Below are 26,702 nucleotides of genomic sequence, written 5' to 3'. Positions count from 1 at the left end.
CAGTTAATTTGCTTGATCATATAGTAGTTCTGTTTTTAGTTTTTTGAGGAACCTCCAAACTGTTTTTATAGTGGCTGTATTAATTTACATTCTCACCAACGATGTACAAGTGTTCCCTTTTCTTTACATCCTTGCCAGCATTTGTTGTTGTCTGTCTTGGATAAAAGCTTTTTAACTGTGATAAGATAATATCTCATTGTAGTTTTGATTTGCATTTCTCTGATGTACAGTGATGTTGAGCACCTTTTCATATACCTGTTTGCAATTTGTACATCTTCTTTTGAGAAATGTCTATTCCAGTCTTTGGCCCATTTTAAAATCAGATTTTTAGATTTTTTTCCTATTGAGTTGTTTGAACTCCTTATATATTCTTATTAATCCCTTGTCAGATAGAGAGTTTGCACATATTTTCTCCCATTCTGTGAGTTGTCTGTTCACTTTGCTGATTGTTGTCTTTGCTATGCAGAAGCTTTTTGACTTGATGTAATCCTATTTGTCCATTTTTGCTTTGGTTTCCTGTGCTTTTGGGGTATTACTCAACAAATCTTTGCCCAGACTAATGTCCTAGAGAGATCTCCAATGTTTTCTTTCAGTGGTTTGAGAGTTTCAGGTCCTAGATTTAGATCTTTAATCCATTCTAATTTTGATTTTTGTATATGGTGAGAGATAGGGGTCTAGTTTCTCCCTTCTGCATATGGATATCCAGTTTTCCAAGCACCATTTATTGAAGAGAATGTCTTTTCCCCAGTGTGTGTTCTTAGCACCTTTGTCAAAAATGAATTCACTATAGATGTATGGATTCATTTCTGGGTTCTCCATTCTGTTTCATTCGTCTGTTGTTATGCTATTTTGGTTACTATAGATCCATAGATGGGATCTCACTCTGTCATCCAGGCTGGAGTGCAGTGTCGCGATCACGGCTCATTGCAGCCTTGACCTCTTGGGTTCAAGTGATCCTCCCATCTCAGCCTCCTTAGTAGCTGGGACCACAAGCTTGTGCCACCACATCCAATTAATTAAAAAATATTTATCTTGTAGAGATGGGATCTCTCTATGTTGTCCTGGCTGTCTTGAACTCCTGGGTCCAAGTAATCCTTCCACCTTGGCCTCCCAAAGTGCTGGGATTACAGGTGTGATAAAGCACGCAGCCTCAATAACTCTTAGATTTGCCCTTTTGAGGCTATTTTCTAGATCTTGTAGGCTTTATTCTTATGTTATTCTTTTTTCTTTTGTCTTCCTCTGTGTATTTTCAAGTAGCCTGTCTTCAAGCTCATTAATTGTTTCTCCTGCTTGACCAATTCTGCTGTTGAGAGACTGATGCATTCTTCAGATTGTCAGTTGAATTTTTCAGCTCCCAAATTTCTGTTTGATTTCTAAAAATTATTTTAGTCTTTGTTAAGTTTATCTGATAGGGTTCTGAATTCCTTCTGTGTTATCTTGAGTTTTGTTGAGTTTCCTGAAAACAAGTATCTTGAATTCTCTAAAAGGTCACATATCTCTGTCTAGGTTTGCTCACTGCTGCCTTATTTAGTTTGTTTGGTGAGGTCATGTTTTCCTGGATGGTCTTGATGCCTGTGGGTGTTCGTTGGTGTCTGGGCATTGAAGAGTTAGGTATTTGGTGTAATCTTTGCTGTCTGGGCTTTTTTGTACCTGTCCTCCTTTAGAAGGTTTTCAAGTATTCAAAGTGGATTGAGTATTATGATCTGTCTTTGGTTATTGTAGCTGTCTCTTCATTAGGGTACACCCCAAGCCCCAGTAACACTGTGGCTTTTGCAGACTCATAGAGGTACTGCCTTGGTGGTCTGGGTTAGTTCTGGCAGAATTCTCTGGATTACCAGGCAGAATCTCTTGTTCTCTTCCCTTACTTTTCCTCAAACTAGTGGAGTCTGTATCTCCTTGCTGAGCTGCCTGGAATTGGGGAGGTGTGACCCAAGCACCGCCGTGACCACCACCTCTTGGACTGTGCTGGGTCAGACCTGAAGTCTGCACAAAACGGGGTCCTGCCCAAGGCCTGTGGTGACTATTGCCTGGCTACTATTGATGTTTATTGAGTGTCCTAGGGTGCTTTAGTCAGTGGGTAGTGAATTCAGACAGGCTCCTGTGCTTCTCTTCAGGGAGATAGGTTCCCTTCTGGCCCAGGGTGAGTCTGGAAATGCTGGCTGGGAGCTAGGGCCTGGAGTTGGGAACTTTAGGAATCTCCTTGGTGCTTTATTTTTCTGTGGCTGAGCTGATGCCTAAGTTGTAGGACAGAGTCCTTTTTACTCTTTCCTCTTCTTTCCGTAGGCAGAAGGAGTCTCTCCCTGTGGCTACCACCTCCCCAGGCCTGTGGTGAGTACTGCCTACTTACCACTGATGTTTTTTCAAGGCCTGAAGGCTGTTTAGCCAGCTTGTGGTGAATCCTGCCAGGCTTGGGTCTCTCTTCAGAGCAATGGGTTCCCTTCTGGCCCAGGGTGGGCCTGGAAATGCTGTCCATGAGCTAAGGCCTAAAATCAGGGACTTTAAGAGTTTGCTTGGTGCTTTATTTTACTGTAGCTGAGTTGATACCCAAGTTGCAAGGCAAAGTCGTTTTTGCTCTTCTCTCTCCTTTCTCAGGCAGAAGGAGTCTCTCACGGTGGCCACCACAGCTGGGAGTGCACTGGGTTACATCTGAAGTTAGCATGGTAGTGGGTCTCTCCCAAGGCCCATGGCGAGTACTGCCTGGCCACTGCTGGCTACTGAAGTTTATTCAAGGTCCAAGGACCCTTTAGGCAGCATTTGATAAATCCTGCCAGGACTGGGTCTTTCCTTTCATGGCAGCTGGTTCCTTTCTGGTTCAGGGTGTGTCTAGGAATGTTATCTGGGATGTAGAGCCTGGAATGGGGGCATCAGGACTGTGCTTGGTGCTTTACTGTATTGTGGCTGAGCTGATATCCAAGTTGTAAGACAACGTGACTCTTTCCTCTCCTTAAGCAGAAGGAGGTTCTCCTGGAGCTACAAGCTGTGCTGCCTGGTGCTGGGGGAGGGGTAATGCAAGCACTGTTTGGGCTGCCCTAGCTGGTGTCTCACTGGGTCATGTGCACCTCAAGTCCACTGATTCCAAGTGCACACAACACCAAGACTTGCCCAGGAATTGAAGTCCTAGTGGCCTAGACTGCCTTCTAAGTTTATGTTTGATCCCAGAGTACTTTAGCTTGCCATGGTAGGGCTAGCCAGAACTCAGGTTCCAACCACTGGGATGGACAGTTCCTCTCTGATTAGGGCTGGTCTAAATGCTCCCTCCATAGATGCCGGCTGAATTCTGCCCTGTGCTGCTTTCTCCTGTGACGGGGCAGCACTGAGTTTCAATGCAAAGTCCCACAATCTCTGTGCTATCTCTCCCACAGGTACACAGATTCTGTCTCTGGACAACATGGCTGCTGCCAGAGGATAGGACAGGGGTGGTGTTGGCAGTTCAAGACTGTCTTTCCTACCCTCACCAGTGGCTCTTTTATTTTTTATTTTCTAATAAGACTAGATTTATTCAATACCCTAGTAAAAGTTTTGATTATAAGTATCCAACAGTATAAAAAGTACAAAACAGATCTGTAGATTTCTAATATATTAATACAAAGTGCATGACTACATACAGTACATCTTACAGGCAAAGAGAGGTGGAAGGGGAAAAAGAAGACTGTGGTTGAGGTCTAGTAATAAATAAATACAGAAGTAGAGATGATCCATATTATAGTATATTCTACCACCAATACTGCAGCCAAAATGTACAAAAAAATCATTTCAAAATAACTCAGGAAGATGATAATGGCTGGACTTTTGTAATTCGCCTCAAAGACTGTGGGAGAGCCAACTCAACTCACTGTATAGTCTGTGCATATGGTGGCTTGTAGCATGTAGGTTTTTTCCAAAAGAAGGAAATATAAAATGTTTAGATTAAGAACTATAAAACTACAGGGTGCCTATAAAAGGTGGCTTACTCCTTATTGTTATTATACTATCCAATTTTTAAAATGCAGTTTAAAAAACAAGCGCTGAGTCTTGTTATTACAAGGCAGGCAAATGTTTCTCCCTCATTCTGAAAAGACTGAACTGACGATGCCTTTCCTGAACATTTAGATAAGAGGCAGTAAGAGTACTCTGGTTTGGGTTCAAGTGAGAGGCTTTTCATGAAAATCTTAGGATTGAAGAGCTCTAAGTTCAGGATATCTCAATGTTCAGAAAGCCTCACTAAAATAAGCCAATCCGAAACCATTTAATGTGAACACAAACCTCTTTTCTTTTAGTAAGTTTTACTTTTAATACAGAGTGAAAGAAAATAAAAACGTAATAGGCTAAAACAAGTCAAACACCCATTCTACACAGATAAAAACCTTCACAAAGGTCAACTGAAGTAATCCATAGCTGAAACTGAATTGTGCAGATTTTCAGTGAAGTCACAGAAGTCATGTAACACAAACAAAAGTCGATTATATTTACACACTCAGCAAGCCCTCTAAGAAATGTGCCCCAAGAAGCATTAACCTTTGTTTTGTGCCATCCTGAAGACTTGCACATTTTATTTTTCAGATAGCTTAACATTTTTAATTGAGTGTGTTCTCTACCATGCGGTAATGCTTTGGTACTATTCATACAGGGTCTCGCCTGTCCTAAAGACTTGCCATTTCCCCAAGAGGAACTTTGATTCTGCTTTAGAAGTTTTACATAAATTAAAATCTTTATCAAATATTAATATGAAGGGAGGCACAGGCTGCAACATATATAGTCAAGTTACCTCTCTGTATATTTAGAAATTACTTTCTCCTCCAAGGTATTTGCAACAGAAAGCTCAGTCTGTCCTGCTTAATAATCAGTAGTACAGGTTTGAATCATCAGAAGCTTGGCAAGACCTTAATATTTCAAAATTATTACGACTACCTCTAGGGGCAAGTTCACGTTACTGAGTTATGAGAAATTTATTATCATGAGGGAAAAAAAGAGTAGCCAGGCATCTTAAAAATGCCCCAACAACTGCTTCTCAATACAGAAAGACTAAAAACTACATACAGTTGATCATACAACAAATCCCATCTCTGTCCCCTGAAATTCCCCTAGTTTCATTCATTAGAAGGGGATTAAAAAAAAAAAAAGACTAAAGAGCACTTTACAGCAGCATTCAGCTTTCCTATGAAATACTCAGCATCTTAAATATTATGTACAACTGTTTTTTTAGTAAGCTAGACACTGGCTTCAGAATTTGTGGGAGTGGGGGAAATCAACCCATTCAAAACTACTCTAGAAATTGTCTTTTGGCAGAATAGCAGGTATCCAAGTTAAAAATAAGAGGGTCATTTAAGACCAGCCTGGCCAACGTGGTGAAACCCCGTCTCTACTAAAACTAAAAAATTAGCCAGGTCTGGTGGCGGGCACCTATAAACCCAGCTACTTGGGAGGCTGAGGCAGGAGAATCACTTGAACCTGGGAGACGGAAGTTGCAGTGAGCCAAGATCACGCCACTGCACTCCAGCCTGGGTAACAAGAGCAAAACTCCGTCTCAAAAAAAAAAAAAAAAAAAAAGAGGGTCAGTTTGTTGCTTTGTGGTTTTTCAAAATTCAGATTTTTTTTTTGTTCCCCTTCTACATAAAAACCTCAGTCACCACTCCTGAGTGGAGATGGGCAGAGGCTCTGGCCCCTGCTCCTCTGGCTTCTCGGCAGCTGCTTTCTTATTGCTGCAGCAAGGCTTGAAGAGATGTGTGTCAATGAGGACTTCCCCAAAACGGCCTTTATAGATGATCCCATAACATATCTTCTGTCTTTTCCAGTATGTGAGATCTAAAAAGGAAAAAACTGGTGTTCTGTTAGAACCAGAAGCCATCTCTGTATCTGAGCCGTCATCTGACTGGTTACTGTAACAAGGAGATTGAGCTGGGGAGGCACTTGAGGTGGTACTGTGAGCATCAGAATTATGACATTTAAATTCCTTCTGCAGTTTACTGATCTGGTTGCTTTTTATCCTGTTCCCAGATAGAGTTTTCACTTTCTTTGGTTTCAATGTAGTCTTTAGACTGGGTCCAGCCCTTGCATCTACCACATGATGCCAGTTTTTTTTTTTTGATCCTTCTGGCAACTTCTTCCATCTTTTCACAAGCAGGACACAGGCATTGCAGATGTCTCCTGAACGAGTCTCATGCAATTCAAAACAGCTCTGGAAGTCCTTTTCATAGTGTTTACTGTCAGTGAATCAAGAACTGGAGGACTTAGCTCTGCAAATACAGCAGCCTTCTATACTTTGGTACATCTTTGGCTTGTGAAAACCAAACATCTTTTCTTCTGGGCAATAGTCTTCCAAAAGCAGCCGTTCCACGCTCAATAACGTCCCCGAGGTGCGGAGTGCACGCCAGGCCAGTCCCCCTCAAGCGCTCCCTCCTCCTCAACTGCCTTGTCTAGCGGCTCTTTTCTTGATAAGATGTTAAAACCAGATTCTGTGATCACTTACCTGATTTTTGGTTCTTATGAAGGTGCTTTCTTGTGTGGATAGTTGTGCAATTTGGTGCTCCTTTTGGGGGCTGGGGGTGATTGCTGGAGGGTTCTATTCGGCCATCTTGCCTCGTCCCTCTTCTCTCCACCTATATGTTTTAATTTCTGTCATTGTGGGTTAGTTTTGTCTGTTCATGGGGTAATCATACCTATGTGCTTTTTGTTTCTGACTTCTTTTGTTTAACATAGTGTTTTAACTGTTGTGATATCAGTAGTTCATTCTTTTTTGTTGTTGAGTAATATTTTATTATGTGGATGTTAATATGTGAATATAACTGCTTATCCATTCTTCATAGTTTAATTTTTTTTTTTTTCATTTTCTTTTTTTGTTTGTTTGAGAGAGAGTTTTTGCTCTGTCGCCTGGGCTGGAGTGCAGTGGTGCGACCTCAGCTCACTGCAACCTCTGCCTCCCGGGTTCAAGTGGGTCTCCTGCCTCAGCCTCCAGAGTAGCTGGTGTTACAGGCACCTGCCACCACCCACAAATTTTTGTATTTTTAGTAGAGACGGGGTTTCGCCATATTGGCCAGGCTGGTCTTGAACTCCTGACCTCAGTTGATCACCTGCCTCAGCCTCCAAACGTGCTGGGATTACAGATGTGAGCCACTGCACCCAGCCTCATTTTCTTATTTCTTGCTCCATTACTAGGGTTATGGGAACTCTATGATTTAGCAGTATTCTTGAGGTTAAAGATGGCTGCATGAAATGGCCACTCTTCTTCCATCCTTATTGGTAGGCATGCTTATTGAATCAGCATCATTGATTGATTACTTCCTTAGGAAAGGACTTTGATACTTGCTCATTTTTTAAAGTTAGGCATTGTCAAATTAATGTTGAAAAGAGCTCTTAAAGGAAGTCAAATAAAGCAGTGTATTTATATTATGCATGAAAATAGATGAGAAAGGAAAAGGGGAGAAGCTATGTAGTGAATTTTAGTAAAATGACTAAGCAAGAAAAATGATTGCTAAAATAGATTAATGTGTATGTGAATTTATTTCTTCAACAAATAAATTTTTGAGCTGTGGATACCCATGATGGGAAGGATGAAGCCACTTACTTTTTAATGGAGAAGTAAGACAATAAACCAAAAAAATCCAAATAAAAATATAATTTTAGGTAATACATTAAATTCTCTGATAAAAATAAATCAGGATAAGGGGAATAGAGTGATGGAAGATGGGGGATAGAGGATTATTTTAGATAGTATACTAAGGAAAACCTTTGCTGAGGATTTGAAATTTGAACAGAGACCTCAGTGATATGAAAGAAGGTCCAAGTAGGGGACCAGGAAGGAAGTGTAAAGATTCTGAATTAGGAATAAACTTAAAAACAGAAAAAAAAGACCACTGAGGCTTCAGTGGAGTGAGAGAAAGATGAAAGTTGAGGGGATGAAATAATGTAGGCCCTTTTAGACCACAGTAAGAGCTTTCAGTTTTATTTGTGTTAAGGGGAGCCATTGAAGTAGAGTGGCGTGGTGTGATTTTCCTTTAAAAAGGGTGACTGACTCTGCTGTGTGGAAAAATAGACTATAGTAGAGCAATGATAGAAGGAAGGATACCATGCTTTTTCACTAATTCAGGTGAGAGAACGATAGGGCTTGAAGTAGGTGGTGGAGATGGGAATGATAAGAAAATAGGTTCAGGATGTATTTTAAAGGCAGACCTATAGTGCTTTTTGATGGATTGAATATAAGAGGAATTTCCTGACAGGATTCCTTGTAGGAGAGGGTTTAGAAAATGTTTACAGTAGTGCATTAGTCACGGTAGTCCAACTACTATACCTAAACAACCTCCAAATATCAGCAGCTCTATACAAGTAAAGTGTGTTTCTCATTTACATCACAGTCCAATTTAGGTGGTTGGAGGTGGGGTGATGGTAGACACTCTTCTCTATGTGGTCCTTTGGGACCCAGACTCCTTCCCTCTAGTGGCTCTGTGTCCCTGAGGGCCTTAGAGCTTTTCCCCAGGTTGTCTCCATTCTTATAGCAGACTAGGAAAGGCAGATCCTTTTAGAGGTATTTTGGCTCAATCTGGAGAGAATGTGCATAATCTCTGCCCCACATACCATTTGCCTAGGACTTGATCATATGTCCACATATAACCCCAGGGAAGATTGGGAAATAAAGTCTAGTTGTGTGCCTAGGAAGAGGAGGAAATGGGTTTGTAAAAAGAGTATTTGGGGGCTTTTAAAAAGAAAATTTACTTCTAAATACATAGTTTGCAAAGTTTACATATCTAAATAAGTTATATATGTGTTTATATATGTGATTAAACATTTGTATGGTAGTGACTATATTTATTTGTGGAACATTCTAATTGTAAGCACTAAAGAATGAAGAAACTTGAATAGTAGGTCATGAACACAACTTCCCCATAGTTATTTATCTAAAATAAATTCAAAATGTTTAATAGCTCTCCCCTATGATATTTATAGCTGTACGCAAATCAGTAATGTTTTCTCAAATAGATCTTGCCTTTGATATTACAGTGTTTTCTGTATGTACTATGAGGCCTTTGGTTTGAGTTATTTTTTCAACATTAAAGTTCGATTTTTTTTCTTTTTTACTTTTTAAATGTATAATACATTTGCTTGATTCAGTTCTACTTTTCTTGCTACTGGATGACAATGTATAATCTTTTTTCTTTTCCTTTCCTTTCTTTTCCTTTTCCTTTTCCTTTTCTTTCCTTCCCTTTCCTTTTTTTTTTTTTTTTTGACAGAATCTCACTCTGTCACCCACGGTGGAGTGCAGTGGCTCAGTCTTGACTCACTGCAACCTCTGCCTTCCAGGTTCGGGCGATTCTCATGCCTCAGTAGCTGTGACTATAGGTACGTGCTACCATGCCCGGCTAATTTATTTATTTATTTATTTTTTGGGACGAAGTCTCACTCTGTCACCCAGGCTGGAGTGCAGTGGCATGATCTTGGCTCACTGCAACCTCTGCCTCCCAGGTTCAAGCGATTCTCCTGCCTTAGCCTCCTGAGTAGCTGGGATTACAGGCGCATGCCATCACACCCGGCTAATTTTTTTTTTTGTATTTTTAGTAGAGACGGGATTTCACCATGTTGTCCAGCCTGGTCTCAAACTCCTGACCTTGTGAGCCGCCTGCCTCAGCCTCCCAAAGTGTTGGGATTACAGGTGTGAGCCACCACGCCCGGCCTGTATTTTTTTTTTTTTTTTAGTAGAGATGGGGTTTCACCATGTTGGCCAGGCTGGTCTCAAACTCCTGACCTCAAGCGATCCACCTGCCTTGACTTACCAAAGTGCTGGGATTACAGGCATGAGCCACCATGCCTGGCCAACCATGTATGATCTTTCTTACTAACATTTATCAGTAGAGCCCTATGATAAAGCACGCATAAAGAGAAAGGACACTTTTTTTTTTTTAAAGAAAATAACCTTGGGGATTTGATAAAAAAGCAAAAACAAAATTAATGTATATATTTTGAAAAGTAAATTTTAATAACACACTGCAGAACACTGCACAGAACACTGCATTAAAAATCCTTAGGTCCTTTTTATTTCTTTAACTGAACTTCTAGTTTAAAGGAAACTCTTTATTCCCTGTTTTCTTTCTTCACCACAGTTTTCCTCTATAATTAGTCCCTTCTAACTCAGTCCAGTGAATAACATCATAAGCTGGCCTATTCTGAACCACACCCTGCTAAACCACAGCAACTTTCTTACCACGTTAGCATATACTGTTAGCATATACTTTTGAAGTGTCTACATTGAGATAGAGAATAAAAAGAATATTAAATAATTTTCTATATAAAAGATACAGCATTGTCTGATTGCTATATAAATGCCAGTAATGTGCTTAGTTCTTTACGTGTATTGTTTTATTCTTATGGTCAGCTATCCCCACATCATTTATTTAGTAATCCTTTTTTCTCTGCTGACTTGAAATGTCATCTTTATCATATATTTTCATAGTTTTTTTTTGCTCTTTAGGTCTTGATTTTCTGATTTGAAAGGTAATAGTTTATTTTTGTCTAAGAATTGCTGTTCAACTCAAATTAGGTAATGTATATCAAACTTATTTTTGATTGTAACTATAGATGGAAAATGTGAAGATTTCCCAAAAGCCCAGTGTTTTAACCCATTTTAAAATATATGTATACCTTTATGTGCAATTTTCTAGATTTTAAAATTTTACGTTATAAATTCTTTTCCATATTTCTGCATGGTTGACTTTACAACTATCTCCCACTATTCATGTTTGCTTAATTCTTCAGTTTGGATAGTGAATTTGAATGTCAGGGGGTACTGCCTTATTTGAATCTATTTGTTTCCTAAAGTTTGGATAGCAAATAACAAGATAATGAAGGAAATTCCAGAAGTTTACTCAAACGTATTTGGTTCTTGAGTTTAGGTTGTGAGATTTTTTGAAATCAGGAATTTGGATAACAAGGGCGACCTGTATCCTCAAAGGGTATTGCACTGAAATACCACCCATTATAATGGGTTCTTTTGATTGTAGAGAACAGAAACCTACCTCAGAGTGGCTCAGGGAATAAAAGGGAATTGATTGGCACACTTAACAAGGAATTTCAGTGGTCTAGCTTATTTGAGGCACAACTGGATTCAGTGGCCCAAATATGTTGATAAGATTTTGCTGTGTGTGTTAGTTTCATTTTCTTTTATTGCAGAGGCTTCTTTTATGCTTTCAGGGAATATGGCTGCCAGCAGCTGTAGGTTTAGATCTTTCTAGCTTAGCGGCCCTGGTGTGGGAAGAAAGCTTCTTTTCCGATAGTTGCAGCAAAAATTCCAGTACAGAATCTCAGTAATCAGCCACTGTGGCTAAGAGTAATGAAATAAATTGACTGGGCCTGGGTCACAGCAAATGTCTCTCTTCTCCCTTATCTGGGGAATGAGGTCAGTTCATTCAAACTACGTTCGATGACAAAGATGGAATGACAAGGAGGAGAAATAGTTTTTCAAAGGAAAACAGTAATTTTGAAGAAGGTACAGAGTACTTACTGGTAAGGCTAAGCTGATACACATATACTAGTGTGTCATACAATAATTCACGTTATGTTTTATTTTTTATTTTCATAGTTTTTTGGGGAACAAGTGATGCTTGGTTGCATGAGTAAGTTTTTTTTATTTTTAATTTTTATTTTTGAGATGGAGTCTTGCTCTGTCGTCAAGGCTGGAGTTCAGTGGTGTGATCTCTGCTCACTGCAACCTCCGCCTCCCGGGTTCAAGCGATTCTGCCTCAGCCTCCCAAATAGCTGAGATTACAGGCATGTGCCACCACACCTGGCTAATTTTTTTTTTTTTTTTTTCCCTGAGACAGAGTCTTGCTCTTGTCGCCCAGGCTGGAGTACAGTGGTGCAATCTCGGCTCACTGCAACCTCCGCCTCCCAGGTTCAAGCAATTCTCCTGCCTCGGCCTCCTGAGTAGCTGGGATTATAGGCACCCACCATGCCTGGCTAATTTTTGTACTTTTAGTAAAGACAGGGTTTCACCATGTTGGCCAGGCTGGTCTTGAACTCCTGACCTCAGGTGATCCGCCCGCCTCGGCCTCCCAAAGTGCTGGGATTACATGTGTGAGCCACTGTGCCCAGCCATTTTTGTATTTTTAGTAGAGACGGAGTTTTGCCATGTTGGCCAGGCTGGTCTTGAACTCCTGACCTCAGGTGATCTGCCTGCCTCGACCTCCCAAAGTACTGGGATTAACAGGCATGAGCCACTGCGCCCGGCTGAGTAAGTTCTTTAGTGGTGATTTCTGAGATTTTGGTGCACCCATCGCCTGAGCAGTATACACTATACCCAATTTGTTATCCCTCACCCACCTCCCACCTTTTCCCCCAAGTCCCCAAAGTTCACTGTGTCATTCTTATGCCTTTGAATCCTCATAGCTTAGCTCCTGCTTATGAGCGAGAACATACGATGTTTGGTTTTGCATTCCTGAGTGACTTCACTTAGATTAATGGTCTCCAGTTCCATCCAGGTCACTGTGAATGCCATTATTTTGTTCCTTTTTATGGCTGAGTAGTATTCCATGGTGTATATTGACCACAATTTCTTTATCCACTCATTGATTGATGGGCATTTGGGCTGGTTCTATATTTTTGCAGTTGTGAATTGTGCTGCTATAAACATGCCTGTGGGAGTATCTTTTTTTGTATAAATGACTTCTTTTTCTCTGGGTAGATACTCAGTAGTGGCAACTGGGTGATACCCTGTTGTGCAGGTTGGAGTACAGTGGCGTAATTTGGGCTCACTACAACCTTTGCCTCCCGGGTTCAAGTGATTCTTGTGCCTCAGCCTCCTGAGTAGTTGGGGCTACAGGCCCGTGCCACCATGCCCAGCTAATTTTTATATTTTTATTAGGGATGGGGTTTTGCCATGTTGGTCAGGCTGGTCTCGAACTCCTGACCTCAGGTGATCCACCTGCCTTGGCCCCCTAAAGTGCTGGGATTATAGGCCTGAGCCACCGCACCTGCCCTACTTTTAGTTCTTTAAGGAATCTCCATGCTGTTTTTTATAGTGGTTGTATTTTACATATAGTGAATGTATTTTACATTCCTACCATCAGTGTCAAAGTGTGTTCTCTTTTCACCACATCCCTGCCAGCATCTATTATTTTTTTGATTTTTTTTATGGCCATTCTTGCAGGAGTAAGGTGGTAATCACATTGTTATTTTGTTTTGCATTTCCCTCATCATTAATGCTGTTGAGCATTTTTTCATGTTTGTTGACCTTTTGTGTATCTTCTTTTGAGATGTCTATTCATGTCCTTAGCCTACTTTTTGATGGGATTGTTTGTTTTTTTCTTGCTAGTTTGTTTGAGTTCCTTGTAGATTCTGGATATTAGTCCTTTATTGGATATACACATTGTGAAGATTTTCTTACACTCTGTGGGTTGTCTGCTGATTTTTTCTTTTTCTGTGCAAAGGCTCTTTAATTAAGTCCCATTTATTCATCTTTGTTTTTGTTGCATTTGCTTTTGGGTTCTTGGTCATAAAGTCTTTGCCTAAGCCAAGGCCTGGGAGGGTTTTTCTGACATTATCTTGTAGAATTTTTATTCAGGTCTTAGATTTAAGTCCTTGATCCATTTTGAGTTGATTTTTGTATAAGGTGAGAGGTTTTCATTCTACATGTGGCCTGCCAACTATTAACATTTTATTTATTTAGAGATGGGGTCTTGGTATATTTCCCGGGCTGGTCTTGAACTCCTGTGCTCAAGCAATCCTCCCACCTCAGCCTTTCAAATAGCTATGACTATGGGCATGCACCACTGTGCCCAGCCTGATAATTTATTTCTTCCATTACATTTTATTCAACTGAAATGGTACAAAATATGTTTTCTTTCAGCACCCACTTTTGCTTTTACTTGACATTGATCTGCCATAGGTAAAACTTGGGCTTTTATATTCTTTCTAGTAATGATTAGCTGATATACAGTCTCGTCACATCTTATCTCAAATTCTGTTTCTCTGCCCATCTTTTTTTTTTTTTAATTCTTTCAGTAAAAGTGTCCTTTTTTTTTCCTTTCTGAGAGACATCTGTCCACCTTTGACCTTAATCTCATTTAGTCTTGCTTACCAAGGAACTTTGGCTTACCAGTTAGACCTTCTTTTTCTTCAGTTTTTAGTTTCTGCTTCCTTGCTTGATCTTATTTATAATCATACAGTTGTGTTCCCAAGCCCGCTAACTAATAAACATTTCCCTCACAATACTCCTGCTTTTTTTCTTTTTTTTTTTTTTTTTTGAGACAGAGTCTCGCTGTGTCTCCAGGCTGGAGTGCAGTGGCACGATCTCTACTCACTTTACTCACTTCAACGTCTGCCTCCTGGGTTCAAGTGATTCTCCTGCTTCAGCCTCCCAAGCAGCTGGGACTACAGGCGCACACCACCACGCCTGGCTAATTTTTGTATTTTTAGTAGAGGTGGGGTTTCACCATCTTGGCCAGGCTGGCCTCGAACTCCTGACCTTGTGATTCGCCCGCCTCGGCCCCCCAGAGTGCTGGGATTACAGATGTGAACCACTGCGCCTGGCCCTACTCCTGCTTTCTTTGTAGCAGATTCGATCAACATCTGCTAGCTACTTACTTGCCACTCTGTGGCTTCCTCCTTAACTTCTTGTAATCTTTTTCTGTTTTGTACTTCTTTTCAAGAATACCAGTGATATCCAGAGACCTTTGTCTCAGGCCTAAGCCTAAAATAATAGTATGGAAGGGCTAAAAAAACCCTTAAGAGATGTTTAATTCAATTTTATTTTCCTGTTTTGCTTGATGTTATTTTGATTATACCAGCTTTCTTTTGGCTAGTGTTTGCATGGTATTTCTTCTCCTTTAAAAAAAATACTTTCTGATTCTGTATCCTTATGTTATAGATGTGTGTCTACTGAAAACAGCAGATAGTTGAATTTTAAAACTTTGACCATCTTTGTCTTTTAACTGGAGCATTTACATGTAATATAATATAATTACTTTGTATTTAGCTTTAAAACTTTACTATTTGTTTTCTATTTGATCTACCTATTCTGACTTTTTTCTTTTCTCCTTTCTTGCTTTCTTTTGAACTCATTATTCTGTTTTTTCACTCTACTAGTTGGAAAGTTATACATAATTATTTTTAACTTTTAGTTTCAGGAGTACATGTACAGGTTGGTTCTTTAGATAAATTGTGTGTTTCAGGGGTTTGGTGTACAGATTATTTTGTTACCCAGGTAATAAGCACAGTACCCGATAGGTAGTTTTCTGATCCTCGCCTTCCTTCCACCCTTCACCGTCAAGTAGGCTCTTGTGTCTATTGCTCCCTTCTTTGTGTTCATGGCTACTCAGTTTTTAGCTTCCATTTATAAGTGTGGTGTTTGGTTTTCTGTTCTTGCGTTAGTTTGCTTAGGATAATGGCCTCCAGCTCCATCCATATTGCTATAAAGGACATTATCTCATTCTTTTTTATGGCTGCATAGTATTCCGTGGTGTATATGTGCCACATGGAAAGTTACACTTAAAAAACCTTTTTTTTTTCCTTTGAGACGGAGTCTCACTTAGTTGCCCAGGCTAGAGTGCAGTGGTGTGATCTTGGCTTACTGCAACCTGCGCCTCCTGAGTTCAAGCGATTCCCCTGCCTCAGCGTCCTGAGTAGCTGGGATTACAGGCACGCAGCACCCTGCTTGGCTAATTTTTTTTTTTGTACTTTTAATAGGGACAGGGTTTCACCATGTTGGCCAGGCTGGTCTCGAACTCCTGACCTTAAGTGATCCGCCTGCCTCGGCCTCCCAAAGTGCTGGGATTATAGGCGTGAGCCACCAGGCCCAGCCTAAAAAAAGTCTTTTTTAGTGGCTACCCTAGAACAACCGTCAGCAAAATTTTCCTGTAAAGGAGCATATAGTAAAAGTTTTTGGCTTTGTGGACCGGCCTGGGCAGCATTCCATCTCTTGCTATGGGGTGATACTTCTTGGGGTGATACTTTTCCGGCTGGAAACATCTGTGGCCACTGGCGCCTCTGCCTGAGTTTTTCTTGGGCCTGCTGGGCTTATTCTGATCACTCTGAATGGCAGGCTGTGTTTGGCTTGCACTACCAGCCTGGATCCCACACCTACCAAAGGAGGGTGTGTGAGTGAGCGAGGGGTTTGGCCACTCTACACAACCGAGCATGCTGGCTGCAGCGGGGCAGGCAGCTCCGGGTGCTGGCATAGGCGCTGGCTTCCTTGCAAGGCTGTGGATCAGGCATACCTCAAGCAGCTTCCACGGCTGGCACTGGGGAATGCAGTGGTGCTCGGAAGCTTGAAGATGCCAGGAACCGCAGCGCCCCAAAGAGGGTGTCAGAGCCCTGGCTTGGGGAGCCTCCAGGTCTGGACTCCATGAAGGGCCTTAGCTCTTTTCTCCTTCTCTCTTCTCTCCTTCTGTTGCCTACAATGGGACGAACAAGGGGCGTATTTCAGCCCTGTTTGTGTTATAGCTCTTTTAGTCCTGCCATTTGGCAGGTCCTGAGTTCTTGTTCTGCACCCAGGAAGAATGAGGTACACGGACAAGTGGAAGGTGAGCAAGGTGAAGGGGAGCTTTATCGAGTGATAGAACAGCTCAGAGGAGACTCGCAGTGGGTAGCTCCTCTCTGCAGCCAGGGTGTCCTGATGAGTGTTCAGCTGTCAGCAGAGTGGAGACCGTGGAGTGGGTAGCTCCTCACTGCAGCTGGTAGTTGGATATCTCTTCAGCTTTCAGCAGAGGAGACCCTGGGGTGGGTAGCTTCTCCCTGCAGCTGGTTGTCCTGTCATCTTCTCAACTCCCGGCAGAGAGGAGACCCTGGGGTGGGCACCTTTTCTCTGCAACTGGCAGGTGGTTGTCTCCCCAAGTCTGGCTGAGTTCAGGCTTTTATAGGTCTCAGCAGGGAGGGTGTGTGTACTGATTGGTTCATTGACAACCATGGGTGGGCCTGGAGAAAGCACCACAAGTTCCCATTCTGGTCATCGGGTGCCAATGGAAAGCCTGGTCCCCAGGCTTCAGGCCTTCCCTGGCTTGAAGGTGGGGTTTCACCAGGGACCTGCCTCCTTTTGCCCAGGAGCCTGCCTGCCTCCTGCTGCTGTTCATGGTGCCCAGGCTGTTTGTGACAGGGGGTGCCTACAGGTACTGAGCTGCCCTTAGTACCCCCTCAGCCTCCCTCTAGTGTTTGTAGGCACCCAAAGTTTAGAGGGGGCCAAGGTGGCAAGGGGCTGGTGTATCAGTGCTATCTGGAGCGTGTGCACACTTGGCCAGGCTGTGACAGTGCCCAGGCTCGGAACCAACTTTTCTCTGAGATTGGAGTGGGTGCTGGGAGTGAGGAGAGGCCAGGCAGTGGGAGCAAACACCTCTGAGCCTGCAGGGACTGGGCGGGGGGCCTTCCCAGGCCTCTGAGGGTGCAGAGATGCCTGGGTCTGCAGCTGCAGCTTGGGCGGCTGCAGCTGTGCCTGGGAGGGTGGGGCTCCTGCCTGCTCCCATCCCCCAAGAGCACAGTGATGCCCGGGTCTGCAGCCCACCTGGGCGGGTGGCCACAGCTGCACCTAGGGAGCGTGAAACTCCTGCCCTGTCAACTCAGAAGGTGGCGGGGTTCCCACCTGTTCCTGGCTTCTGCTGCCTCCATGGAGCCTGCAGTCCTGGCTGCACCTCCTCCACTGCAGCTGATGTCATGCAGTGGCCGCTGTAGATGGGCCGCTACTGCCATCGGTGGCATGCACTTACAGTCCCAGCTACTCGGGAGACTGAGGCAGGAGGATCACTTGAGTCCAGAAGGTTGAGGCTGCAGTGAGCCATGATTGTGCCACTGTACTCCAGCCTGCATGACAGAGACAGACCCTGGCTCTATAAAACAAAAACAAATACAAAAACAAAACAACAACAAAATAAAGTGAGTTAATGGAAAAGGAGCTGTAGGAGTGAGTCAGAAAAAGAGCAAGACTATCAGGAAGACTACAAGAAAAATAACTATGTGAGTACACTTTCAAGAACGAGAAATTGGCTGCTTTAGTCATGCCATAGTGTGGTGTGTTAAAATGAAGAATGAGGAAAGACCTTTGGATTACCAACTCTGTGGAATTTCGTGACTTCTCCGGAGCATTGTCAAGTAGCTTGCTATGTGGGAAGAGTGGTAAGGGAGTAGAAAGTGAGTTCCCAAATACTTTGGAATACAGTGATTTTCAAATACTATTTTCTGGACCAGCAATAACAGAATTACCTACATTTCCTCAACTCATAACTATTGTTGAGCCTGGTAATGTACATTAAAAAAAATTTTGTTTATTTATTTATTTATTTATTTATTTATTTATTTAGAGACAGAGTCTCACTCTGTCACCCAGGCTGGAGTGCAGTGGCATGATCTTGGCTCACTGCAAGCTCTGCCTCCCGGGTCCACGCCATTCTCCTGCCTCAGCCTCTGGAGTAGCTGGGACTGCAGGTGCCCACCACCATGCCCGGCTAATTTTTGTATTTTCAGTAGAGATGGGGTTTCACCATGTTAGCCAGGATGGTCCTGATCTCCTGACCTCGTGATCTATCCGCCTCGGCCTCCCAAAGTGCTGGGATTACAGGTGTGAGCCACCGCGCCCGGCTGGTAATGTACGTTTTGAAAAAGCTCCCCAGATGATTTTGATGAAAGCTCGTGTCTCGGATTTGCAAATACAGATTTTCCAAGCTGTTTAGCAAGGACTGGCTTGTGATCAAGATGGATTTCTGAGTGGTATTTTGAGATAAACCCTCCTTTTTTTAAAAAAAAAAAAAACCACAAAGCAGTAATTGATAAAATAACAAAGATAAAACCAAACTGACAAAACTAGGACTCAAAAAAGGTAAACACTTCTATGTTTCAGGAAGGAGCAGGTGTGGTTTTGGCTGCTTTGAAGTAATGGGGAAGTGTAATTAGAGTTGGGCTTATTGTTGGAAACAGTGGTCCAAGATAGGACTCCTGTTAAAAAAGATGTTTCTAAGTTTACTTCCAGGGCTGCCATATTATACAACTTTAGGGATTAGATTGTAGTTACTTAGTACAGTGGTCTTTAACCTTTTTGGCACCAGGGACTGGTTTCATAGATGAAAATTTTTCCACAGATGGGGTAGTAGGGGATGGTTTTGGGATGAAACTATTCTGCCTCAGAGCATCAGGTATTAGATGATTAGTTAGATTCTCTGGCATTAGTTAGATTCTCATAAGGAGCATGCAGTTTAGATCCCTTGCATATGCAGTTCACAATAGTGCTTAATGCTTCTATGACAAGCTCATGCTGCTGACGATCTGACAGGAGGCAGAGCCCAGGCAGTAATGCTTACTTGCCTGCTGCTCATCTTCTGCTGTGCGGCCCAATTTCTGACAGGCCATGGACTGGCACTGATCTATGGCCTAGAGGTTGGGGACCCCTTAACTTAGTACATCTCCTGGAGTGGTACAGGTCACAGCCTCCCTGGCTGTAAGAAGATTTGCTGCTGACTGCTGCCAGATGCCATAGCGTATATGAAGCAAACACTTAGGGATTCAGGAAAGCAAACATAGCTATACAACTAGGAACTTGGTAACTCAGAGTATATCCTCACTGTTATTGCAGAGCAGAATCTCCAGCTAGACTATCTGTAAGAAAAATATTTATGAGATAACTGAGGAAATTTGGAAATTTGAATATCAATTGATCATTTAATACCAAAATTTTTAATTTTAAAAAATATATTTATGATACTGTAGTTCTCTTAAAAAAGTAGTAAACATGTTCTCAGTAAGTGTTTGTATGAAAAACAAAAGAAGTTCCATCAGAAGTGCATTTGTAAAGCTAAATTCTCAAATATATGAACTCATCTCATGCTAAGGAAGATATGAAATAACCATAAGAGCAGTTCCGTCTGGATGACATTTCAGTGTTAGTCTGAAAAATATTAAATTACATACTGAGGATTTTCAAAAAGAAAAGGAGTAATAGCCCTTAAGTATAAATAATTTTGAAATGTAAATCGGCAGAAAAAAGATGAGGTGGATTTGAAAATGACAAAAACTTTAGAAGTGAAAAATATAGTTGTAATTTTTAAAAGCCAACAGCATGGTGTTCATGAATGAGAAGAGTCAATTAGATGTCAGTTCTGTCCAATATTAATCTGTAAAATCAATGCAGTATTAAAATCTGAAAAGCTTTTTTTTCACGATAGTAAACATGCAAGCTTAAACATTTTTATGGTAGTGTAAATAGCCAAGGTAAAATTTGTAAAGAACAACACATTAAGGTAATGTGCCCTTCAGATACCAAAATTTATTATAGGACTGTAGTAATTAACAGAGGTTCAGGGGTGGAAAAATAGACCTATGGAACAGACTATAGAGCCCAGAACAGATTGATAGGTACAGATCCATAGATGGAATCTATTTTCAGTATGCTATGAGATAGGACTGTTAATTTTCTTCACTCCAACTCAGATTAGCAATTGAACCAGTACCACAGTGAATAGTTTATCCTTTCCTCACTAGTTTATTTCTTTTTTTTTTTTTTTTTTTTTTTTGAGACAGTCTCATTCTGTCACCCAGGCTGGAGTGTAGGGGTGCGACCTCAGCTCACTGTAACCTCTGCCTCCCGGGTTCAAGTGATTCTCCTGCCTCAGGCCCCTGGGTAGCTGGGATTACAGGGACGTGCCACCATGCCTGGCTAATTTTGTATTTTTAGTACAGACAGGGTTTCACCATGTTGGCCAGGCTGATCTCGAACTCCTGACCTCAGGTGATCCGCCCGCCTTGGCTTCCCAAAGTGTTGAGATTACAGATATGAGCCACCACTGCTGGCCTATATGGCTGGGTTTTTTAATATGTTTTGTATTAATCTCTGTGTTTGAAAGACCATCTAGGCAAAAAGGAAAAAATAGTTTCTTGATTAGAAGACTTTGACAAATATGTAGTAGTATGAGAGGATAGATAGTACCCTGGGCAACATGGTGAAACCCCATCTCTACTAAAAATACAAAAATTAGCCAGGCAAGGTGGCGCACACCTGTAGTCCCAGCCAGGTTGAGGTGAGAGGATCCACCTGAGCCCGGGAGATGGAGGGTGCAGTGAGCCAAGATCATGCCGCTGTACTCTAGCCTGGGTGACAGAACAAGACCCTGTCTCAAAAAAAAAAAAAAAAAAAAAAAAAAAAAAGGAAGTAACTGAAAGTATTTCTTCCTATTATTTTTTTAATAGCACATCATCCTTATATGTTAAAGGACGAAATAAATAAGGGAAATATTGATGACACATGAGAGTAGTTTTTTGGGGGCATATAACTAACTAATGAAGATAAGAAACAGGTTTTATCAGCCCTGGAAAGTGTGTGGGGCATATTTTCTCAGTAGAAGACAGGAATGGAATAAGATAGATGAGGTAAAGATAGGAATAAATTTTGAGTTGGAGAAGCCATTTGAAGGAAATCACTATTTTCTCAGTGAGGTATAAAAGTTGAAATCATTCTTCTAGAAGTGTAATATACTGTATATGAGGTTCGAGAAGATGGGAAGAAAATGCAGAATACTTGTAAGGAATGCAATAAACAAGGTTAGGTAAAAAGATATAATGGTAGCATTGAAGGAAAAAGGGAAGCTGAATAAAATTTGTAGTGGTGCCTAGTTGTATAATTGTGTTAAATTTGCCTAGCAAGTCAGGGGCAGGATTCTTTTGTCACTCTTGCCAAACTCCCTTCTCCTTCCCACCTTGTGGGAGGGAGTGAGTCAGAGCCTAGAATTCCTTGAAAATATATGTCTATCTCCTTAGTTGGTTTCTCTCATCATTTTCATGGTTTTATGTAATTTCTATGTTTATCTATCTTCTTACTGTTTTTAACAAATTTTACAAAATTTTTGCTCCATTGTTGGGATGCTTTCTTGTTTTTGCTTTATCCTTAAGAAATTTTGGGTACAGGGCAATTAGATTTGCATGATTATTCTGTCTTAATCCAGTCTTTGTTAAGTATAAGGAAAGAACTTGGTTCTAATCCCAAGTTCCTTACAAACATTTGAGACAGCAGGGGAAAAATAATTTTTCTTTGTACTCTTTGGATTTTTGCATAATAAAACATTGAAATATATGTCTTTTTTGGCAAGTTACTATTTTAGAAAGTGCCTAGATTTGGACAGTGAAACTTAATATTATGTGGTCTCAATGAAACTGTTGCTGTGCTAAGACAAGAGTTAGTATTTTGTGTTTTAGAAGATGTAATCAACATGCTTGTTAAGCTTTTCTTTCTTGAGCATCAGAAAGCAATGTGTATTTACTTCTAAATATTTTGCATCTTTTATGTTACAGTTATTTTACCAAGAAAATGGTTTGCACGACTTTGAACATATACTATCCATGCTGATGGGACAGGATCCAATATGAATATAAATGATGGAGGAAGACGACGCTTTGAAGATAATGAACATACATTACGGATATATCCTGGGACTATTTCAGAAGGGACAATCTACTGTCCGATTCCTGCCAGAAAAAACTCCACAGCTGCTGAGGTGATTGAGTCTCTTATAAACAAACTTCATCTTGACAAAACAAAATGTTATGTTCTAGCAGAGGTAAAGGAATTTGGTGGAGAAGAATGGATTCTCAATCCAACAGATTGTCCAGTTCAGCGAATGATGTTGTGGCCCCGAATGGCTCTGGAAAATCGCTTAAGTGGAGAGGACTACCGCTTCCTTCTGAGAGAGAAAAACCTTGATGGATCAATCCATTATGGTAGCCTGCAGTCATGGCTACGGGTAACAGAAGAACGTCGCAGGATGATGGAACGGGGTTTTCTTCCACAGCCTCAACAGAAAGACTTTGATGATTTATGTAGTTTACCTGATTTGAATGAGAAAACTCTCTTAGAAAACCTACGAAATCGCTTTAAGCATGAAAAAATTTATACCTATGTTGGCAGTATTCTAATAGTTATTAACCCATTCAAGTTTCTTCCTATTTATAACCCCAAATATGTCAAAATGTATGATAACCACCAACTGGGAAAACTTGAGCCCCACATTTATGCTGTGGCTGATGTAGCTTATCATGCCATGCTTCAGCGCAAAAAGAATCAGTGCATCGTGATTTCAGGAGAGAGTGGTTCTGGGAAGACTCAAAGCACAAACTTTCTTATTCACCACCTTACTGCTCTCAGTCAGAAAGGATTTGCCAGTGGAGTAGAACAGATTATTCTTGGAGCTGGACCAGTACTTGAGGTAAATATATAGAAATCTTATTTTTGATTTTAATTTTAATTTTTATCCTTTGAGGTGGGGGGGTGTACCATTCCTGGAGGTACTGCAATACCAGGTCGATGTGTGGAGTAGATCAAGCAAGATACTGTTCCATCTCCCAGCTCCAAAAACTCATTTAGGGCTGGGCGCAATGGCTCATGCCTGTAATCCCAGCACTTTGGGAGGCCTAGGTGGGTGGATCACCTGAGGTCAGGAGTTCCAGACCAGCCTGACCAACATGGAGAAACCCGTCTCTACTAAAAATACAAAAAAAATTAGCCAGGCGTGGTGGTGCATGCCTGTAATCCTAGCTACTCGGGAGGCTGAGGCAGGAGAATTGTTTGAACCTGGGAGGCGGAGGTTGTGGTGAGCTGAGATCATGCCATTGCACTCTAGCCTGGGCAACAAGAGCGAAAATCCATCTCAAAAAAAAAAAATGTCTTTGGATAGAAGACATTCCAGATATTAAACTATAAAAACATAACTGTACTTGATCTTAGCCAAAAGGCTGAGAAGCTATAGAAATACTGTTCTTGCTATTCTGGGCACACTGCCTGCAGCGTAGCCCTGCTCCACAAGGAGCAGCAATTTAAAAAAAAGAAAGAAAAATACTGTTCTTATTCTTAAACATATCTTTAAAAAATATTTGATAGATGTGAGAAGATGAAGTAAAACTAAATAGAAGTGTAGACATTATTTTTAGTAACCAAGAGGACCTGGAAGATGGGAACGCAAAAAAGGTGGTGTGGAAGATTGAAGAGTGTGACAGTGGTAATTTTTTTTTTTTAAAGAGAATGTCTTTGGGTCATTAATGATGCAAAGAAAGAGATGACTGTAGTCATTGTATATCCCCCTATAAGGGGAGAAAGCAGAGTCAGGTCGTGTCTAACTGCATTGTAATGGTTGGTGAAAATATTTTTGCTGATATATTTGTATTTCTGCAAGCTTAACAGCTGTGCCTAGCATCGAAACTTGTAATAATGTAGAGAATATGGGAAAAAATGTTTAGTTGTGGGATGTTTTACAAGTAATACCATCCAATGTCAAAAGGAAAGATAATACAGAAGGACAAGTACTCCACAGTCTCACTTATATGTGGAATTTGAAAAAGTTGAATGCATAGAAACAGAGCAAAGTGGTAGTTACTAGAGGCTGTGAGGATTGGAGAGATGTTGGTTGTAGGACACAAATTTTTTAGTTATATAGGAGGAATAAGGTCAAGGGATCTATTGTACTTCATGATGACTATAGTAAGTAACAATCCATTATATACTTGAAAATTTCTTTTCTTTTTTTTTTTTTTTTGAGACAGAATTTTGCTCTTCTTGCCAGGCTGGAGTGCAATGGTGCGATCTCGGCTCACCGCAGCCTCTGCCTCCCAGGTTCAAGGGATTCTCCTGCCTCGGCCTCCTGAGTAGCTGGGATTACAGGCATGTGCCACCACACCCGGCTAATTTTGTATTTTTAGTAGAGTAGGGGTTTCTCCATGTTGGTCAGGCTGGTCTTGAACTCCCAACCTCAGGTGATCCACCTGCCTTGGCTTCCCAAAGTGCTGGGGTTACAGGCATGAGCCATCGCCCCCAGCCTATACTTGAACATTTCCAAGAGAAGATTTTAATTAGTCTCATTACAAAAAATGATAAGTATTGTGAGGTAATGCATACATTAAGTAGCTTGATTTTGCCATTCTATGCTGCAGACATATATGAAAACATCATGTTATACACCATAAATATATGTGGTTTTTGCTTGCCAATTTAAAAAAAAAAAAAAAGAAAGGGAATATAGTGTTTGTTTTAGACCTGAAAGGAAAAGGTAATATTACTTTGTTGTCTTTTTAAAAGATATTTTGTAGGTATAATTGAAATACAGTAAACTGCGTATATTTAAAGTGTATAACATGATAAACTTTGACATGTATATACCCATGAAACTACCACCACAGTCAAGAACATATCCATTATCCCCAGAGTTTCCTCATACCTCTTTGTAATCCCTCTTTCACGCTCCTCTCAGCCCACCCATATGTGGGAAACCAGTTAAGTGCTTTCTGTCACTGTAGATTAGTTTGCATTTTCTACCATTTTATATAAATGGAACCACATAGTATGTACCCTTTTATATTTGGCTTCTCCCACTTGGTATAATTATTTTGAGATTTATCCATGTTGTTGCATATGTCGATAATACATTCCTTTTTGTTGCTAAGGTAATAGTATTCCATGGGATATCACAGTTTTTTAGATCTGTTCACTCGTTGATGGATATATGGGTTGTTTTTAATTTTTGGCTATTACATTCAAGTTTATATAGACATATGCATTTTTTTCTCTTCAGTAAATATCTAGCAATGGAATGACTAGATCAGATGATAAGTATGTGTTTAACTTTTTATTAAGTTCTTTAATTTCTCTTGGCAGTATTTTATAGTTATTAGTGTACAGGTCTTTTACATCTTTGGTAAGATTTATCTCTCAATATTTTTGAGGATGTTATTATAAATGGTGTTCTACAATTTTCAATTGTTTGTTGCTAGTATATAGATATACAGTTGATAGTTACACGTTGATCTTATCTTCTGCAACCTGGCTAGACTTAAATATTAGTGCCATTAACCTTTTTTTTTTTTTTTTGAGACAAGGTCTCCCTCTATTGCCCAGGCTGGAGTGTAGTGGTGTCATCATAGCTCACTGCAGCCTCTATCTCCAGGCTCGAGTGATCCTCTCACGTTAGCCTCCTGAGTAGCTGGCACTATCAGCCTGTGTTGCTATGCTCGGCTGTGTTTTTTTGTAATTTTTAGTAGAGACGAGGTCTCACTATGTTGCCTAGGCGGGCTGGTCCTGAACTCCTGAGCTCAAGTGATTCTCCTGTCTTGGCCTCCTAAAGTGCTGGGATAACAGGCATGAGTCACCACACCTGCCCACCCCTGCAACAGCTTTTTTATAGATTCCATTGGATTTTTCATATAGTCAGTCATGTCTGTGAATAAAAAGTTTTTCTTACTTTCTAGTTTGGAAGTCTTTTTTTTTTTTTTTCTTGCTTGATTTCACTGGCTACTCCAGTATAATGTTGAGTAGAGGTGGTTGAAAGCAACATCCTTGTCTCGTTTCTGATCTTAGGGGAAAACATTTAGTCTTTAGCCATTAAGTTATAATGATAGCTGTTGGTTTTTTGTAAATTCTCTGTCAAATTGAGCTTGATCCCTTCTGTTCCTAGCTTGTTTAGAGCTTTTTTTCAGGAATGGATGTCAAAATTCATTCTGTCAAGTGTTATTTCTGTGTCTTATTGAGATGATTATATTTTAAACTTTGTTAATGTGAATTACATCATGAGGGACATTGTTTTCTTTCTCATTAAAAAAAATTTTTTTGAGAGTGGATCCCACTGTGTTGCTCAGGCTGGTCTCAATCTCCTGGGCTTCAGTGGTTCTCCTGCTTCAGCCTTCCAAATAGTTGAGATTATAGGCATGCACCATCATGCCTAACATTGTTTTCTTGAATGTCTTTTTTTTTTTTTTTGCATTCTATCTTGCACCATCATGCCTAACATTGTTTT

The 26,702-nt window shown here is 40.9% G+C and overlaps 1 protein-coding gene and 2 pseudogenes across 29 annotated transcripts in view; 1 reads left to right on the top strand and 2 right to left on the bottom strand.

Moving 5' to 3' along the window:
* The window catches only part of MYO9A (myosin IXA), a 297,950-nt gene that overhangs the window by 52,209 nt on the left and 219,039 nt on the right, over positions 1 to 26,702 (top strand). For 26 of the 29 annotated variants that reach the window (XM_054667756.2, XM_054667748.2, XM_054667767.2 and 23 more), the window contains exon 2: positions 22,219 to 23,129. In XM_054667756.2, the coding sequence (XP_054523731.1) occupies positions 22,290 to 23,129 (840 nt within the window). In that variant the 5' untranslated portion in view covers positions 22,219 to 22,289. Of the gene's footprint in view, positions 1 to 2,283; positions 2,329 to 22,218; positions 23,130 to 26,702 lie in introns of all 29 variants that reach the window. The other 3 variants (XM_063795226.1, XM_063795227.1, XM_054667745.2) reach the window with 1 other exon arrangement.
* Positions 5,526 to 6,377, bottom strand: LOC129137238 (SIN3-HDAC complex-associated factor-like; annotated as a pseudogene).
* Positions 23,509 to 23,667, bottom strand: LOC129137259 (U2 spliceosomal RNA; annotated as a pseudogene).

This window comes from Pan troglodytes, chromosome 16 (genome assembly GCF_028858775.2).
Source record: "Pan troglodytes isolate AG18354 chromosome 16, NHGRI_mPanTro3-v2.0_pri, whole genome shotgun sequence".
NCBI lineage: Eukaryota > Metazoa > Chordata > Mammalia > Primates > Hominidae > Pan > Pan troglodytes.
This window is presented reverse-complemented; position numbering and strand designations above follow the sequence as displayed.